Source organism: Hordeum vulgare, chromosome 1H, assembly GCF_904849725.1.
Source record: "Hordeum vulgare subsp. vulgare chromosome 1H, MorexV3_pseudomolecules_assembly, whole genome shotgun sequence".
Taxonomy (NCBI): Eukaryota; Viridiplantae; Streptophyta; class Magnoliopsida; order Poales; family Poaceae; genus Hordeum; species Hordeum vulgare.
Genome location: NC_058518.1, coordinates 511,825,698 through 511,845,062, shown reverse-complemented (window position 1 = coordinate 511,845,062; position 19,365 = coordinate 511,825,698). Strand labels below are relative to the sequence as shown.

Below are 19,365 nucleotides of genomic sequence, written 5' to 3'. Positions count from 1 at the left end.
CATATAATGGAAACATTTAGAGATAACAATGATTGTTTTGATTGAATTGGCATCAGCGTAGTTAATATTGCATACATTATCTCTTTCTTGCGTATTTCTGCAGGTCGTCACAAATTAGAATGTCGTGACCAGCTTTTACTTACATAAGAGTAAGCTCTTGCATCTCAGGAAGACCACCATACATAACATATTTCCTACCATATGGTACCTGCCATTCAAAGCTAATTCACTTCAAATGCTTCTGCACATGCAGATCACTATAATCTCCAAACTTTACAAAAGTGGAACAATTCATGGTTGTACGCTTCCCTATGAAGAGCAATGCCAGGTATCCTATTTGCTTTACTTGGATGGTTGTATTACCGTACTATCAAAACAGGGAATTGTAGCAAGGGTGCAGAGGCATGGTGTGTAGAAACGGATTGCCGATGTACCATGCTGGCCGTCGTTGTTGCCGAGCATGGAGGTTGCACCCTCCGGATGGCAAATGTGGTTGCAGCTGCTGAACCGAACCATTCTCGTTGGTGCGGATGGTGTACATGCCTATGAACACACACGGGCACTGGCCATGGTATTGTTGTGTCCTGCAGGCTGAGCTCGTCCATGAGCACACCCACCTCTTGTTCTTCAAGTGGTGATTTGACTGTAGAGTGTAGACCATGCAACATCAGGTAGTATGTGAACAAATACAGTTATCAAATACTAAAATGGATGCCTGAACTATAAATTATCAAAAATCAAAATATGAGGATGACCATGTACACAAGCTATGGGAAAATGTTCTTCACCCAAATTTTACTGCAGCTTATTCCTATTCTTTTCTTTTCCTTCACAAACCTACATAATTATGAGAAGAAAATTATCTTTGATATATATTGACCGCAAATAAACATTGAACCACTACCGAAAGTGAGTTTTGGAAGAGGGGTTAGGCAGAAAAAAATCGTCAGCCGCTTAGCATGTACCTGTTCCCCTGAAGCTCGGCCATCGAAGCACAGTCACACATGAGGAGATCGACTCGGAGAAAGATCGAAAGCGTCGGTGCCGGAGGGCGAGGTGCGGAACAGCGAAAGTGGTGGGACCCTAAGACGGATCTGGATGGGCTCCCGTGGCATCAACAAATACAGTTATCAAATACTAAAATGGATGCCTGAACTATAAATTATCAAACATCAAAATATGAGGATGACCATGTACACAAGCTATCGAGTCGATGCCAGCACACAAGTCAGACTTGCCTTGACCCCGCACCTCCGGTGGATCCAATCAAGCGAGGCACGCTGCCACTCCATGCACTCGCATTGGAACTGGATGGAACCGGCCACTCCCTTTTGTGCCTCGCATTGGGACTGGATGCAGGACGTCGCGCCTTGATGTTTGGATCGATCCGCCGTTTTCCATGTTCGTCGGCGGTCATGGGAATCAGATGGTAGAGGCGGACGGACATAGAATACCCTCGAGCGAGAGGAAGGCATGAACGGGGACAGGGAACGGGTACCTTTGGTGGACGTCGGCACCGCAACGTGGGGAGGTGAGGAAGGGAGATGAAGAGGAGGCGGCCTCCGCGTCACGCTCCACTGCGCCTCCACCGGGATGTGATTAGGGTTCGCGAGTGGATGAACCTCACGCTCTCCGGCTCTCGCTCGTAGGCCTCCCAAGCCCAATAGTGGGGTTCCTTCGAATGGGCTGGCGTCTCGCGAAAGCCCAATGCACCGGAGGCCTTCCTTTCGGCCCGTGGAGTAGCAGCCCACATGACAGATGGGCTAGATTAAACAGACTGTGGATCACATCGACTTAAACATGAAATCTAACGGCCAGAAACGTCCAGATCGTAAAAACGTTCGGACAAAAATGCAAAACGTTGTGAGGGCTGGCATTAGGTGTGGTTATACTGTCCTTAATGCCAGCATGTGAAATGACAGAAATGCCTTGGGTGGGTGCACAGCAATAACGACGGTAGCACGAGGCGTAATTCAACTGTTCATTCCTACAGTGCTTCGCTTCGATCCGGTGGCTCAGATCTCTCCATCTCGTGATCCGACGGACAAAAATGCATCTAGCAGATGGATCCAACGGTCGAGAGGCTCTAGTCGCTGCGAGCGCGCGGGATAGGATGAACCAGAGACGCAAAGGGCCGGGACTGGAATGGTCGAGCCAGACCGCACCAGCACGCGAGCGGGAGGAGGAACCGGGTGCACGTTGGGCCCTCTCCTCTGGTCTCGTTTCGGAGCAGAGCAGAGCAGCGCGACGACTCCTCTTGGACTCTCTCGCTCCTTCTCCCCCGTCTCGCTCGCTCCGCCTCCGCTTCCCGCCCCCTGGAGCTCGCTCGCTCGCTCGCCCGCTCCCACCGCCATTCCGGCGAGGTAAACCCCTTCTCCCCCTCCCCCGCTCCCTCCGCCGCCGCAGCGGTTCGAGCGCGTACCGCGGGGGCCTCGAGGCAGGCTCCAGGGCTCGCTCCCTCCGCCGCCAAACCCGGGCGCGCCCGAGCCAGGCTAGCTAGCTAGGGTTTCCAGTCCCGCAGCTCCTCGCCGCGCCCCTCGCGACCCCCCCCCCCCCCCCCCCCGCCCCGTCGGCCTCCCGCGCGGACAAACCCTTACACTCGCCCCGCGCCCTAAACCCTAGCCCCGCCAGGTCCGAATCTGATGGGCGGGCTCCGGGCTCCGGGCTCCTTCTCGCGGCCGCGGGTGGAACGGCAATTCGCGGCTCCGGGGTCCTTCTCGCGGCCGTGGGTGGAGCGGCGATTCGCGGCCGCGGGTGGGGTGGATGATTCCTGGTATCCTGGAGTGGTTTACGCGGCGGGTGTGTAGTGTATTGTACTGTAGTGTAGTGCAGTAGGATGCGCACTTCGGGCTGCTGCTTCCTTACCCTGTACGAGTTATTTGTTGGCGTAGTCATGTATAGTTGCTGGCCGCCCTTTGGTTTGTTGGATTGATCTGTCTGTGCCTGTAAATCGGAGGCAGCGGTGCGCTGTCTCACCGGTCTGCGCGGCATTTTGCGACTGTTTCGTTCAGCTTTTGGTTTCTGAGATGCTGACTAATGGCCACCCCTCGCTCAGGCCGGACCAGGAGAACTTGGGAAACCTTAGTTGCTATATGTCCAATTCTTCCGGCATAACCGGACCACTGTAATCCATCCACATTAATTCTGGTCGCGGTTGCGGCTTCAAACCAGAACACCACCTTAGCACGGTTGTTTGCTCGCACATTTGCCGGCCACACTGTAGAGTTTCAGTTAACCCTGATGCTATTCACGAGTGATCTTCCTCTGCTTGCAGGAATTAATGGTGGTCTGATCTCTCCTTGTCTTAGCCATGTATATAAAGAAGGTAACTGTGCTAGCTTCGGAATGACTTGCCTGTGTCTTTTTTTTATCATGTCGCTTCTTCCTCCTCTTGACGTAATAGCTGTCTGTGCAGGTTATAATCGAAGGGTTTAAAAGCTACAGGGAGGAGACCTCGACAGAACCTTTCAGCCCCAAAGTTAACGTAGTCGGTAATCTTCCTCTCTCTGTAATGAACTTGGCCATAGGGTTCTGTGTTTCGCTTGTCAGCTGCCTCATGGTAACTTAAGGTGTTGTCACTGTCAGCCTGTCAAACAGCCACCTCCAGGTCTCTGGGACCTGGACCAGATAATCCTTATGTAGTTGGCTAATTGCATACTTACTATATGTTGATCCAAGACTCAAGTCATTGTTCAGTGTTTCTCTGACATTTTAGCATCGTTCTCTAGATTTGCATAGCCATCACAGACACGTTCGAATTAAATAAATGAAATGTGTTCTTGCGACGACTTCTTTTCGTTAAAACCTTTCAGTCTATCATGCTTCCATTATTGGCTTCCATGGTAGCGATTTCCGTTCTTTGTCTTCCCTGATGATATATTGGTTAAGTACTGAAATATCAGTTTATTGTAAGTATCATAGAAGTCCACTTTAGAGTTCATCGCATAGTTTTTTATGCTGCTAGTGCACTAACATTGATTTAATTGTTTGTTGCAGTTGGTGCAAATGGATCTGGCAAATCAAACTTTTTCCATGGTAATGCCTTAAAACATGAGATTCTGCTGAATTACTATTTGTTCTTATGGTTATTGATGCTTGTATGCTACTCCCATCCTAATTTGCCCATGCTGAATGCTGCAGCTATACGCTTTGTCCTGAGTGACATGTTTCAGAACCTGCGCAGCGAGGACAGGGGAGCTCTTCTCCATGTAGGCCTCCTCTTTCATTGATCATTCTGAATACTTGAAATAGGTGACTGGTGTTTGATACTAATAACCATTGTCAGGAAGGTGCTGGACACTCAGTTGTATCTGCTTTTGTCGAGATAATTTTTGATAATTCAGACAACCGTATTCCAGTAAGTCCTCTAGTTTATTAAGTGTTAGTATTTGATTAAAGTTATCCACTTCAGTCTCAAGCTGCATATTTCACTTGTAAAAGTATCAATACCCGCATCATCCATATGAGTGTTGTCATCATGAAAACTACTCTGCTGCACTTATACGGTTTGTCCAGAGCGACATATCAGCACCTAGATTTTGCAGTAGCCTTCTAAATTATGAAATTTGGCTGCAGGTTGATAAAGAAGAGGTACGCTTGCGAAGGACAGTTGCTTCAAAGAAGGATGAATACTACTTGGATGGAAAACATGTCAGGTATGTTGGCTTATGCCTTAAACCAGTAAAACAGTACTGTACCTTGTCTCTTGCTCAGGTCCTTTTTTATTGCTGTTTTGTTCAGTAAAACTGAAGTCATGAATCTGCTGGAGAGCGCTGGTTTCTCTCGATCTAATCCATACTATGTTGTCCAGCAAGGAAAGGTAATTAATATTCATCTGATTGTTCCAAGGATTTGTTCAGATATAATATTGACAATTTTTGCATGTCTAGATTGCATCCCTTACTCTAATGAAAGATTCTGAACGACTGGATCTTCTCAAAGAGATTGGTGGTACACGTGTTTATGAAGATAGACGTCGGGAAAGCTTGAAAATAATGCAAGAAACAGGCAAGTTTAAATCACCAAAAGTATCTCTATAATCTTTCTAAGTGGCACGTTGACATGTTCATAACTTCATTAACAGCCAATAAAAGGAAGCAGATTGATCAAGTTGTCCGCTACCTGGAGGAGAGACTGAGAGAACTTGATGAAGAGAAGGAGGAACTAAAGAAGTACCAGCAGCTGGACAAACAGAGAAGATCACTTGAGTATACTATATTGGACCATGAACTAAATGATGCTAGAAATGAATTAGCTTCGGTAAGACTCACCCTTTTTGTAATGTATGTTTACTTTGGTTAATATTGTGTTCTGTTAGGCAAGTTCTAATAGTCTGTCTTATGAGTGAATGCCTTCAGCTGAGTTTTGATGAACAAACCATTAACATTTCCCACTCAGATGATCCTTCAGCTGCGTTTTGATGAACAAACCATTAACATTTCCCACTCAGATGACCACCCGAGTATCTTTTTTATTGTATTTCACTCTCAAGGAAGAACCTTGCCTACCCCAACTTGTTTGGGACTAAAGGCCTTTTTGTTCTTGTTGTTTCATGGAAGAACCTTGTGGTTCCCTCTCATCAAGACCAAAGAACTTGGTGTAGAAAATTTAAAATGTTCTCTGAAAGCCCAGTGTCCTGTTCTGCAGCTGCTTTAGCAGCTGTGTAACTTGATTCTCAAGAAAGCATACAAGGCACTATTTTTGAAATATTTATTTCGTTATTTGATTGATGAAGGTAGTGTGGTAACTGATAAGTGTATTTTTTATTTCTTGAGAAAATGTCTCTGGTGTTTTATTGATTGTTTTTGTAACCAGTGGAAACATAAAATAGTAAATAAAATGTCATTTCATACACATGTTTAGTGTTCTGTTTCCCAGTCAGCCTTGTTAGTGAATTTCCTGTGAATTGATGCAAATTGGTTTTGTCTTACCTCCCCTGGAAACTGAGCAATTAGGTGATAAATAAATAAAATAAATAAAAATATTTTACCGTTGTTCTATTCAGACAAATAATTGTCAGTGGAAGCCATCCTCTATTTCCTTTGCCAAACGTTACATGTATCTCTTCAGTAACATGCCTATAAGATTGTAACATGCTTCACCAAACACCCCTGTAAACATTCTCTTCCTATCACTGCTTGCTTGCCATGCCATAATATATGCTACATCTCCTTGCATATCAACTATCTGTGGATTTTAGCCATTGTGCTGCACAATTTGTGCAAGGTACTATCTCCAATATGAGATATTCTAGACCAAACTTTCCGATATCATTGATCCTGCTGTATGCTATAATGCTTATCTACCTCATTTGATTTATTTCTTGTTAGATGGATGATAATCGAAGACAAATTTCTGAAAGGATGTCACAAGCGGACAATGAAGTGGTAGAGTTACGTGAGAAGGTCAAAAGTTTGGAGAAAGAAATAAAAGCCTCTACTAAAGGGATAAATGAAACCAAGTCTGAAAAGGAAGATGCAGAGAAGAAGCGTACTGAAGCACTAAAGGTAGTTTCTCAGATTGATCTTGATCTGAGAGATTTAAAAGACAGAATTTCAAGTGAAAAACGAGCAAAGGTATGCCATGCTTGGTCTTTCTCATGATGTTGAGTAACTTTGTTTTGTTGCCGGACTTAAAATATTCTATCGGCAGGATGAAGCCGTAAGGGAATTAAATAGTATGAGGAAAGAAAGTGAAAAGTCAAAGTCTGAATTGGCTCAAATTAGTAAGGTGCACGCGGCCAAATTGAAGGAAGAGGAAGATATATCGAAAAGGTAAAATATAATATACACATAAATACTTCCCACTTGTTGATAGATATTCCTATTGACGCATCATTTTGCGGTGATAGTATAATGGACCGAGAGAAGCGGCTGAGTATATTGTACCAAAAGCAGGGGAGGGCAACTCAATTTAAGAATGAGGCTGCCAGAGATGAGTGGCTTCGGAAAGAAATTCATGATCTTGAGCGTGTACTTTTATCAAATAGAAAGCAGGTATTCAACCAGTTACCTGTTTGATACTTGAAATTTCATTCTTGACCTTTGTTTTTGATGTGCTATTCTACTTATTACTTGGGTTCGCTTGAATTAGCACTGAACTTGACATTAGAGTGTGTATCACTTCCATCAGTCCAAAACATTAGTCTTTTAGGACATGCCACATTCTTCAATATGGTACTTTGTCCATCAATTTCTTTGCAAATATGGTGCCTCACATAAAAATAATTGTTAATTTGAAAATTCATTTCGTGATACATCTAGTTATATAAATTTGGTAATTTAAATGTTAGTATTTATTTCTTTATAGATGGTCAAATTTAGAAATGCTTGACTGGTAAAACTCTAAAATGACGTGCATTTGTGGATCAGAGGGGTAGTTTGATCCATTTCAGGTTATGTCATGCAGCTCATGCTATATGAGTTTAGTGCCACACGTTAAGATATAATTATTCCTATTTTTAGCTTTCACACTTCCATCGTTGATGCATAGCTGATACGTGGGCTGCAACTTTGCTTTTATTACAGGAAAGCTTACTTCAAGATGAAAGTCAGAAGCTTAAAGACGAAATTAATAAGTTGACAGACCACATTGAATCTCGCAGAAGTGAATCAAGCAAGTTAGAGTCTGCTCTTGCAGACAAGCAAAAGCATCACAATGACTTCACGAAGCAGAAAAATGCACTTCAAGATGAAAGGAAGTATGCACATTTCTTAGCATTCATAAATTTGTGATTTGATTCAAGATGTGCAGCTTTAGACTATATATACTTAGTACAAAATTAATTTGGCAGATCATTTTGGAAGGAGGAAAATAGTGTGACAGCTGAAATCGATAGGCTAAAGGAAGATCTTGTGAAGGCACAAAAGAGTTTGGACCATGCAACGCCTGGGGTATGGAAATCATTTAGTTGTCCACATGTTCTAGTTCTATTGTTAACATTTCTGACAGCTACTGACTTGTTAATTTCCAATGATTCCATTCTTATTCCTATGTACACACTTGCATATTCCATCTTAATATCTTATATATGCATCTGTGAATGATTGCTGAATGGGAAACTGAATATAACAATAAAAAATGACACTCCCTCTGTAAACAAATGTAAGACGTTTAGTGACCTAAAACGTCTTCCATTTGTTTACAGAGGGAGTATTTATTGATTATTAGTTTGAGTGTGCTGTGCATTGATAATAATATTTTGTGGATTTTATTTTTATGTGTGATGCTGCTTAGCCTTTCTCTTGGGGACATGATATACTGATATGTGTTCACTCTAATGAGGCATTCTTAGCCAGGAACATACAAACAAAAACCTTTGATTGTTGAATAAGAAATCAACAACACTCTTGTGATTTCTAGTGACTGTTCACACATTTTCTGATGTTGATAACACTGAATTTGCACTGACAGTTTTGCACATTACTTGTGCAATCAATCGACATGGGTCATTTTGCTATCTTGTACCTTGAAATGGTATGCAATTGAGACGTTTATTGTCAGGATAGCATATGTAAAACCTGGCTGAATATTAGGTAGAGATAGAAGAACATAATATAACCACCAGTTGGAAACTAAAAATATGGATTGTGCATGTGGTTACATGTTTTTAGTGTGATATATCAACCGTTTGAAATAATCTGATTGGGAGTTAGAGGTTGCAAACTGAGTTCTGCAGTTGCGGGTATTTTTTAAACATTGGTAAGAGTTTGTTTTTCCCAGAAAACACAAAAGATTTTGCGTTTCATTTCATTGAACAGGCAGATGGTTGGCAGGATCCGGTCGGAATTAGTGAAGCCATCGTCTTACATTGTTCCCCAAACTCCCATGCCCTATGCTGCAGCCCACATCACAGCAACGCATTGCCAGCAAGCCTCGCCGGAAAGACCGGGGAGGCCACCATCTCCAGCTGCCGCATCGGGGACTCCAAATGCAACCCAAGCAGCGCCTTCAATAAGGGAACAACGCTGAGGCGGCACCGCTGCCTTGTCTAGCGAACTGGACCAAGGGTTTCCCCCGGTGCTCAAGGAGAGGGTCCGGTCAGGGCCATGACAGCGCCTCCATGGAGGTAAACGACACCCTCAGGTTCGTTGTTGTCAGTGCTGGCTGTCGCCGCACATGACCATAGACTCACAAAGACCACCAAAGCAGGGGCAGATAGGAGACGGGGAAGCAGATCGCCGGAGAGGACCATCAGCACTGAGAGGGAAGCGACGTATCGTCACCGTCGAAGTAGGGAAGCACCAGCCAGCGCAGTGCAGCCGCCGCCGGATGGCTGCCAAACCAGGCCAGCCATCGCAGGGGAACGCGTCGGGCAAGGCCAGTGTCGCCGTTTTTCGAGAAAACGCAAGAGAGCTTGTATTCCATTGCATTGAAAAGAGGGGTTTATGGTTACAAGCCTCCTAGGAGGTGGTTACAGGGACTTGCCACCTGCACCTTGCCGCCGCCGACCATGACTGCCGCCGCGCTGGCCCGCGATGGCTGCCAGGATCTGCCGGGGCACAGCCTAGCAGCCGCAGCCGTACCCCCACAGGGTCAGGCCTCACCGCTCCTGTGCTCGCCACGCCAGGTCCAAAGTCCCGGGCCTTTGGATCTGGGGTTGCCGTCACGGGGAAGCCCCGGGGAGCAAAGGTCTCGCCATCACCGGATCCGTCCGCGCTTTGCCCGGTGGGTGGCACCGGCGCCGGCAGGGGGAGGGGAAGGGGGTCACGTCGCCTCCCGAGTCGCCCGTGGGGAGGGCGACGCGGGGAGGGGGGAACGTTGTTAAGAGTTGATGGGACTAACGAACATGTTCCTTCAGAAAGAAAGTTTTACTGAAACTCAATGGTCAGAAATGTGAATTGGAAAGGCATAAACATATCGATGTCTAAAATGGCAGGTAAAAGGAGCATATGCAGTGTTTCAATAAACATGTCCAACTGGTGACCTGACTCAAAATTTGCATGCCAAGAAAGCGAACCTTAAATTTGTATGACATGCTTGGTAGCTTGCAACTTGAGCACATAAAATCATGTGTTACCAAAAGCACATACGATTGTGATCATCATTTACGGTCTTGGTATCACTTCCTCATCGTTAGTATGAAACCGCGGTTACTTGTAAGGGGCAGAATAATTCAATGAGTTTGAGGGAAGAGGGACAATAGTGGTAAATGGAATGGCTTAGGTGTATTGTTATATACATTTAACAATTTTTAGGATATCTTATCATGGGTTTACATCAGTCGTACCTGACTCTGTGTTTATTATCGCAACAGATTTCATGAATTTTGGAGTATATAGCAACCCTAAACCTGGTTTTTCAATTGCTAGACCTTCTCCTTTTAAATATTGAGCCGTACCTCTTTGTCATACTATGGCATTCCTTTTTTACTTTCAAAATTGCTTAAAGCTATCTTTTGATGGTGTTAATTTTGTTTTCTTCCTCAGGATATCAGGAGAGGCCTGAATTCTGTTAGCAGAATCATCAGGGACCATGGTATTGGAGGAGTTTTTGGTCCAGTGTTAGAACTGGTTGACTGCGAAGAGAAGTTTTTTACAGCTGTTGAGGTCACTGCTGGGAATAGGTCTTGTTCTATTTCTTTTTTGTCTTGAATCTTCCCTTTCATTTCATCTTCTTTGTTGTTGAATAATCCATATTTTCTGATGTGAATAGCTTGTTCCATGTGGTGGTTGAAAATGACGATATATCGACAAGGATAATTCAGGTATTGACTCGAGAAAAAGGTGGACGGGTGACTTTCATACCACTGAATAGAGTGCACGCTCCGAACGTCAATGTTCCACAGAGCTCTGATTTTGTTCCATTGTTAAAGAAGTTAAAGTTTCGTGCTGAGCATCGTCGCGCTTTTGAACAGGTGTCATTCAAACTTTCCTGTTATTTTTTCTTTCCAATGGATGTCTACATCTTTTATTGGGCTGCCATGGTTAATTTAGTTCAGGCTTAATTCTGATCTATCTTACCCTTCATCTGCTTTACCAAATACCAATGCTGCATTTTCGTTATCATCTCTTTCTTTTGTTGCATGTACTCCCTCTGGTCCTTTTTAGTCTGCATATTAGCTTTGTCCGAAGTCAAAGTATCTCTACTTTGACCAAATTTATAGAAACATGTATCAACATTCACAATGCTAAATTAATATTGTTAGATTCGTTACGAAAGGTAGATTCATGAAATGTCTATTTTGTATTGTAGATGTTGATATTTTTCAATTTATATTTGGTCAAACTTTGTAAAGTTTGACTTGACACAAATCTAATATGCGAAGTAAAAAGGATCGGAGGGAGTATCTATCTTGGCTTTGTTTGCTTGGAGCGTTGACACCCAGCAAAATCACTCGAGTTTCGAGGGACATCACAAATTATTTTATAGTATATCCTTGTTTGGATACAGAAGATTTCATTCTATTTTATCTTCAGCTTCCAATTGGATGCCACGTTGGAGACATATTAAAAATATAAGGATAAGGTGTTCACTACTTCAGTTCTATTGATAACACATACTGTTCCACTCACTCCCACGTTCCCATTTATGCATGTTTTACCTTTAGCGCACTTCTGTAGAGGGTTCATGCCATATGTACGTACTTATGGGGAAACCTTGCTCCTCCAGATTATGTAGCTTCCCTTCCTCAATCACCTAAGCTAGTTTCTTCTGATTACTTTTCTTTTAAAAGTGTTCTTTTTTGGCTTTCGTATGGTTCTTTTTTCTGCTTAACTTTGAAATTTCTGTTAGGTTTTTGGTAGGACAGTTATATGCCGAGACCTGGAAACTGCGACCAGAGTTGCACGCAGCAATAGTCTAGATTGCATCACACTTGATGGTAATCCTGAATTTTGCTCTTGAGCTGTCATTGTCATTATTAGTTTTAACATATAAGTTGACATTGTTATTATCCTCAGGTGATCAAGTAGCGAAAAAGGGTGGCATGACAGGAGGTTTCTATGATTCCAGACGCTCAAGACTGAAGTTTGTAAAAGTAATCAGGGACAACAAAGCAGAAATCGAAAAAAAGACGGCACATCTAGAGAACGTGGGAAAAAAGTTGAAAGATATCCTGCTTTAGTTCAATGATATTCCTGTTTCTCTTGCCCGAGGCTAGTGCAAGGCCTCGTGTTTTGTCCATTTAGTGCCTGCTGCAGCTAAATATACACCTGCAACTGCTTCTTGCCACAGGTCCAATGGGCAAATAGTTTAAGGTTACTTTCTACATTTAAATTTGGGATTCCTTGCTTGCTTTGTTGCTCATTGTCGTCACTTGGAAGAACTATTTATGTGGTAATGATCTGGGATCCACCACACTTGATCTTAATCATATGGATGTGTGTTTTCAGTTATCAGTTCAACACAGTTTAGTTTCTTGGAACTCATGACACCTCGCTGCTTGCTTCTATTTGTTTGTTTTCAGTCCCTAAATAATTGAATATGTGATGGAAAATTTACAACTTCTCCTAGATGTTTACTGCTTATCTGCAAGAGAAATATCATACATCCAAGATTTTTCTTAACTTCCCATACATATAGATAAGAAAATTACAGATTTGATTACCAAACATCAGCAAATGGACGCTGAACGTGATCATGCCAAGTCGGAGTTGGAACAGTTTAAAGCTGATATTGCCAGTGCAACGAAGCAAAAGGGATCACTGGAGAAAGCCCTTGCAAAGAAGGTACCTAGTAATACCCTTTTTCATTGCTCTTTTTATTACGCAGATCCTTTGCTGTTTATATACTCTTTCTGTAATTGTGTATGGAATGTGATCTTATATTATCTACTTTGCAGGAAAAATCACTCGCGAACATCCGCAACCAAATTGAGCAAATCCAATCTGGCATTGCAATGAAAAATGATGAGATGGGCACAGAACTGATTGACCAGCTAACTTTAGAAGAAAGAGATCTCCTTTCGCGACTGAATCCTGAAATTACTGGATTGAAGGAGAAGTTCCTCTCGTGTAAAAACAGTCGCATTGAGGTTGTTGAAGCAAAATTTTGTAACCATACTCTTGTTTCCGAGATGCCATTATTAACTAATACAAACTTTATGTAGATTGAAACAAGAAAGGAAGAACTGGAGAACAATTTGTCAACTAATCTTATGAGGCGTCAGAAAGAGTTGGAAGCAATAATTTCATCTGCAGATTCTAAAACCTTGCCTGTTGAAGTCGAAGCAAAAGAGCAAGAATTGAAAGAGTCTAAGAGGACTCTTGATGAGGCGACAACAGTACTGAAAGGTATATATGCATCGATTGACTTCTCTTTTCCTTTTATGTTGTACTAGGGGAGTTGCCCCTTAACTCTTAAATGATCCTTTTGGCAGCTAATGTCGATGCTATTAATGCACATACAAGACAGATGGACCAACTGAAAAAACAAAGGGATGATCTGAAGGTAATTTATGTACTCCCTCTGTTCTCTTTTATAAGACGTTTAGACAATTCAGACATCGCACAAAACAGTTTGATGTCAGCTGTCCAAAACCTCTTATAAAAAATAACGGAGGGAGTAGGTTTACTGTTTTCTTGGGTTTTAACTTATGTAGCTATTGTTGACTTGTTATGTATCATGTACATCTACACACAGGCTCTTGAAGCTAATTTGGAGCAGACGGTGCAAGATGGGGCAAAAGACTTGGAACAGTTGATGAGCAATAGGAGTACGTATCTTGTCAAACAAGATGAGTGTATGAAGAAAATCCGTGATCTGGGCTCATTGCCTGCTGATGCTTTCGAAACGTATGTTTCCTTTTTTCTTATGCTGCTAAACCGGCTGACTCATTTGCACAATACCTGTTTACTTGTGTTTGTTATCCTGTAGTGATTTTCAGCAGATAAATAGGGTGGTATTGTGATGCTGCGTTTACTTGTTTTTTCACCAATAATATAGGTACAAGAGAAAAAACAAGAAGCAGCTACAGAAGCTACTCTATGACTGCAATGAGCAGTTGAAGCAATTTAGTCATGTCAACCAAAAGGCTCTTGACCAATATGTGAACTTCACTGAACAGCGCGAACAACTTCAGAGAAGACGGGCTGAACTTGATGCTGGTGACGAGGCAAGCTTTTTGATCAGTACAACCTGTTTCCCTTTTGATTGTCCTAAGACTAGAATCTCATAAAATCTACTGATTGGTAATGCAGAAAATTAGAGAGTTGATATCAGTTTTAGACCAAAGGAAGGATGAATCAATTGAGCGCACATTTAAAGGAGTTGCAAGGCACTTCCGCGAAGTGTTCTCTGAATTAGTGCAAGGTGGCCACGGATACTTGGTTATGATGAAGAAAAAGGTTTCTATTTCCTTTTACTTTACCCGCCAACTTTGGTTCTGTTTCTTTCACTTCTAGCTCGTAACTCCATTTCTACAGGATGGTGATGCTGGCGATGATGACATGGATGAGGATGCGCCTCGTGAACCAGATCCTGAAGGGAGGATAGAGAAGTATATTGGTGTGAAAGTCAAGGCATGTGTTCTTTGCAGAGATCTTTTATGTATTCATGTATATTTTATTCTAAATCCATAATAAAAATCCAAATGATGCTATGATACTATTTCCAAGCTGTCCTGTAAAAAATAACTGTTCCCAAGTTATTAAACTCTTCCTGAATTACTATGGTGATGATGACTTAATGGCTGTCTGTCTGGAGACTCATGCTTAGTCATGTTTCAGGTTTCCTTCACTGGCAAGGGAGAAACTCAGTCCATGAAGCAGTTGTCTGGAGGGCAGAAGACAGTGGTGGCCTTAACACTGATCTTTGCTATCCAACGATGTGACCCAGCTCCGTTCTACCTCTTTGATGAGATTGATGCTGCTCTGGATCCTCAGTACAGAACGGCTGTCGGGAGTATCCTTTTAATTATTTCTTTCTTTTGCATTTTTATCCTTGCCATGGAGGAACTTTTATATGTTTGTTCTTCCAACGAATTCAATCCTCCGTAATATCATGTCATACACCTCATGGTCTAGTGTCTGTCTAGCTGGGTGCATGCCCAACAATGCCCTCTGTGTTCATTAAGCTAAATCACATGGTATACAGCTGCTGCTGAGAATATCCATCCGAATCTTTATTGCTGCTTTCCTTAAGTCCTGTTGTAGGCGTGGTTCGACGTCTGGCTGACATGGCGGACACCCAGTTCATAGCCACCACATTCAGGCCGGAGATCCTGAAGGTCGCGGACAAGATCTATGGCGTGACGCACAAGAACAGGGTGAGCTTCATCAACGTGGTGTCCAAGGAGCAGGCCATGGACTTCATCGAGCACGACCAGACGCACAACGCCAGCTGAGGCCGACCGAGAGGCACAAGGAGCTGCTGTGCATGTTGTTCCTCTTTACATTTTGAGTTATCTTGGAAGCCCATCATCGTACGGAGGAGCGGCTTGCAACGTCGCCATCTCTGTTTGTTTCTTGTAGCAAGATGTTTACACAGGAAACGAAAGATACATGGGCTCATGTTGCCGTTTGTCTACCCCTGGACATTGTATGCCACTGTTAATGTAGCTGTGTATATTTAGTTAGCCTTTGGATTGTTAACTTGAAGAGTGCGTAGGAGCCTTTGGATTGCTAAAACTTATTTAAGTATGCTTAGGGAGCATTTGCGTGATTGGAGATGTGTGTTTTTCGAATTTGTCTAATTTGTACTGCATTACTGCAAAATTTGGTCCATCATCTCTTGGTGATAACCCGATAGATAAGAGTTATGTGTGGTTTGCTGTGAGTTATATTTTATCTCGAGTTGTAACTGAAGTTGGAGGCAAAATGTCTAGGGCATATACTTTAAGCTCTAGGCCCTGTTTGATCGGTAGGACTCTTTTCTTAAAACTAAATGATCTTGTATTTCTTTACGGAGGGAGTACATTTTATTTGCTAATTGCAACAAAAACCTACCTTATGAGTTGACGCGTCAAAAAAAAAAAAAAACAGAAACCTTATAGAAGTATAAGCTAAAAGACGCGTGGCTTTTGATAGGCTTGGCATTCAGTCTGAATCAATTATTTTTTTTGCATTCTGCCCGATTCGCGTACCATCAACAATCCCCAGTACCATCATAGTGATTTCATCGCCCGAGACGTCCCAATATCGTTGGGAAAAATGTGCAAAAAATGTCTACAGTTTTAGGGATGTCCGGGGTAATTAAGTGCCTAGAAAAACATTTATTATAGCCCAGAATAAAAGAATGTGCTCTAGAAAACATTTTGGACCGAGAGGCCGCTGCAATTGTGTTTTATCCTTGCCGAGGTGATGGAGACACTGAGAGCAGAGTGCGTTCTTTGAGTGAGAGCACCCCCTTCCGGTTTCGACAGCTCGCCTCCACCATCTCCTACGCGCCGTCGCTGCAATCCTCGTCGTGCTTTGAGGTGTGAGGTTTGTCGCCTTCGTCCGCTATCCTCTCATTCTCCTAATGTTGGCCTGGGCTCGAGGAAGAAGGCATCCGGGAGAGGACCCATCAAAACCCTAAGCTAACAAACTGCCTCTCCAGCATTCGCAGCAGTCCCTGAGGATGGAGAAGAGGAAGAGGGTAGAGAAGGAGAAGAAGAATCCTCCGACGGCAGAGATCCTCTCGGAGATCCTGTCGAGGGTGCCGTACCGGTCGCTGTGCCGCTTCAAGTGCGTATCCAGGGCGTTCTGCTCCGACCCCGCCGTCCGCAGGAGGTCGCACTACTAGGGAAAAGCCTATGCACAGGACCTCAGTAGTAGCCTTAAAAAAATAACACGCTGTTGTTAATTAGCAGTAGCGCTGATCTACTTGAGCGCTACTACTAAGAGCTTAGCAGTAGCGCTGCTTGTCGGGAAAGCGCTACTATTATGTGGGACCAGACGATGCCGCCGAGGGTAGCTGTAGTAGCAGCGTTGTCGATAAGCCAGCGCTACTGCTAAGTTTTTACCGGTAGCGCTTTGTTTTACACCACCGCTGCTGCTAGTGGGCCCCAATTAGTAGTAGCGCGCGTCTGTAACAAGCGCTACTACTACAATAATAGCAGCAACGCGTTCTGGTATGCAGCGCTACTGCTAGTTGCAGCTGGTGCCACCTTTCTACCCCTCTCCCCCACTTTGACCTACCTCCCCCTCCTTTCCCCTCTTCACTCTCCACTCTCCACACCATTGTTGCTCTTCTTCTCTCTTCCTCCTACCTCTATTCTCTCCTCATTAATGCCCCCCTTCACCATAACTCTCCTTCATAAATGGCCTCTCTCACATCTCTCTTGGTCCTAGCTAGCTACCTCTCTTCTTCTCCTCATTAATGCCACCCCTCCATCATAACCCCCTCTTCATTAGTTAGATAACTAGATTCACCTCTCCTCCCCCAACAACTAGATCTAGCTAGCTATTTAGCCATCCACACGTACTCTTTCGATTGGTCACTCTCTCATCATCTCTCTCGTGCCGGGAGATATATAGGTGAGTAAAAAAAGTTGTTCATTTGAAGAATGGGAATATATATATATATATATATATATATATATATATATATATATATATATATATATATATATATATATATATATAGAGAGAGAGAGAGAGAGAGAGAGAGAGAGAGAGAGAGAGAGAGATATTTGTGCGAGTGTGACATGCCCTCGAGATGCTTATGTTTTACCGAAATGTTGATTTATTTTCGTTTCGGTGAATTTCGACCAGCGCTACTACTAGTTATTATCAGCAGCGCTCGGCCCAGTATTACTACTATGGGATTATCAAACGCTACTGGTAGGCTTTTCCCGCTCTCCGGCTTCTTCTGCTACTCCCAATAGGACGTCGGCGGCGAAGGCCTCCTCAGCTTTCTCAACCTCTTCGGGTGGGGCTTGGTGCGCGTGTGCGGCTACGTGGAGGTCATGCCCATGCACTGCTGCGGCGGCATCCTCCTCTGCTACTGCGACTGCGACTGCGACTGCGAGAAGGTGGGGTGGCCATGAGTTGACGAGGGGGACTACGCGCGTCGTCTGCAATCCTGCTCCTGCCACCAAGGAGATAGATCTGGGCCGTGCTGCCTCTGCCCCCAAATGGAGTGAGATCATGACACGCCTCAACACCTGCCGCTTGTGCTTCGACCCCGCCAATCCCCATCGATCATCGATTCGTGGTGTTGGTGTTTGTGCAAAGTTTTGATGGGATTCAGACGGTGCCTCGGACACCAAACGGTCAGGTGGACCGACCCATAGACCCTTCTCGCCGAGGATTCAGAATGCAATGTGTCTTTTTCAACGGCACTTTGCATGTGGTTGACGCTGACCATTCTGATGCCGATCGAGTTTGACCATTGTGATACGCTGGATGGTTGGTTACTGTGGAGTGTGGACACAGTGGGTGGGAAAAACATACATATGCCGGATGCCATCTAAGTACTTACTACTATAATTGTTTCATCCGGCAGTCACAAGGACGCGTACGTACACGCAACACGTGTAGAGTAGAAACTCAAGGTAGATGCCGGCTCTTCTGTTTTTTTTCGAACCGGGCTTTCTCCCCTCTCTATTACTTTCATAACGAAAATACAATGTTTCGATACCAGAACCAGAAAGAGAGGGAAAGGGAAAAACCGGCTCTCCTGTTGGTTTGGGTGCTTGAGGATAATATATGCCAGTGGACAGTGGACACTCAAGTGTACCGCTAGCATCATTTTAGAACTGAAATGCTAGGAAGGCCTCACCGTGAGCCCCGCCAACACTACACGTACGCTGATTGCGATCCATGCATCCAGAGTGCAGTTTGATCTTCCTAGCAAGTAAACTGAATATATTGTACTCCCTTCGTCCCAAAATAAGTGACTCAAAAACGACTCAAATTTATACTAAAGTTAGTACAAACTTAAGTCATTTTTAAGTCATTTATTTCAGGACGGAGGGAGTATTATCTGCATTCTCGGAGACCGCCAGCAGCCAAGATTTCACCCGTACATTCCGTGTTTTGCGGACAAGCCTAAATAAATTTTGGAGCAGCTTCATGTTTGCTGAGTCGGCATGCATGGCTCCAGTGACTTCATTTTTTTAGAAAAGGAGGCGACGTCCCGGCCTCTGCATCGAGGGATGCATGCTGCCATATATTATTAACGATTTCAAGTCATCGAACAGTACAAAAAGTCTCCAACGAAATATAAGAAAGAGAGAAAAAGACACACGGCGTCACAATCGGGGATGCATATAAATAAGCCTAGATGACTAACCACATATTCTATTAATATGACGCCATCCAAACCGGTTGAAGATAGCCAGAGCTACCATCTTTCATCGGACGCACCCAGTAACCAAAAGCTCCCTGGCTTCCGCAGGAGTGACTCCAGTGACTTCATGAGAATCACATGTCGGTATGGTCCAGATTTCCTTGACTTAGGGTGGTGGATTTGATAAATCCTCTTTCTTTCTATCGTTTTATT

The 19,365-nt window shown here is 43.7% G+C and overlaps 1 protein-coding gene across 1 annotated transcript; it reads left to right on the top strand.

The window, feature by feature from the left end:
* The first annotated feature begins 2,239 nt into the window (after positions 1–2,239).
* On the top strand, positions 2,240–15,600 carry LOC123452347 (structural maintenance of chromosomes protein 3). The gene is made up of 29 exons (XM_045128991.1): positions 2,240–2,363; positions 3,275–3,325; positions 3,416–3,491; positions 3,997–4,035; positions 4,141–4,208; positions 4,286–4,357; positions 4,576–4,655; positions 4,741–4,819; positions 4,890–5,007; positions 5,084–5,259; positions 6,330–6,575; positions 6,652–6,773; positions 6,851–6,995; positions 7,527–7,699; positions 7,793–7,892; positions 10,428–10,564; positions 10,654–10,855; positions 11,734–11,821; positions 11,901–12,050; positions 12,517–12,668; positions 12,782–12,973; positions 13,049–13,232; positions 13,319–13,389; positions 13,582–13,733; positions 13,885–14,053; positions 14,139–14,285; positions 14,364–14,459; positions 14,667–14,841; positions 15,093–15,600. Exons 2-29 carry the CDS (start codon positions 3,311–3,313, stop codon positions 15,281–15,283), a joined length of 3,615 nt encoding a protein of 1,204 aa, XP_044984926.1. The 5' UTR covers positions 2,240–2,363; positions 3,275–3,310; the 3' UTR covers positions 15,284–15,600.
* Positions 15,601–19,365: the final 3,765 nt, after the last annotated feature.

Coding starts and splice junctions, on each gene's coding strand:
- LOC123452347 (XM_045128991.1), top strand. Junction 12,974..13,048: donor GTAAAAACAGTCGCATTGAG/GTTGTTGAAGCA, acceptor AACTTTATGTAG/ATTGAAACAAGAAAGGAAGA. Junction 13,233..13,318: donor GGCGACAACAGTACTGAAAG/GTATATATGCAT, acceptor TCCTTTTGGCAG/CTAATGTCGATGCTATTAAT.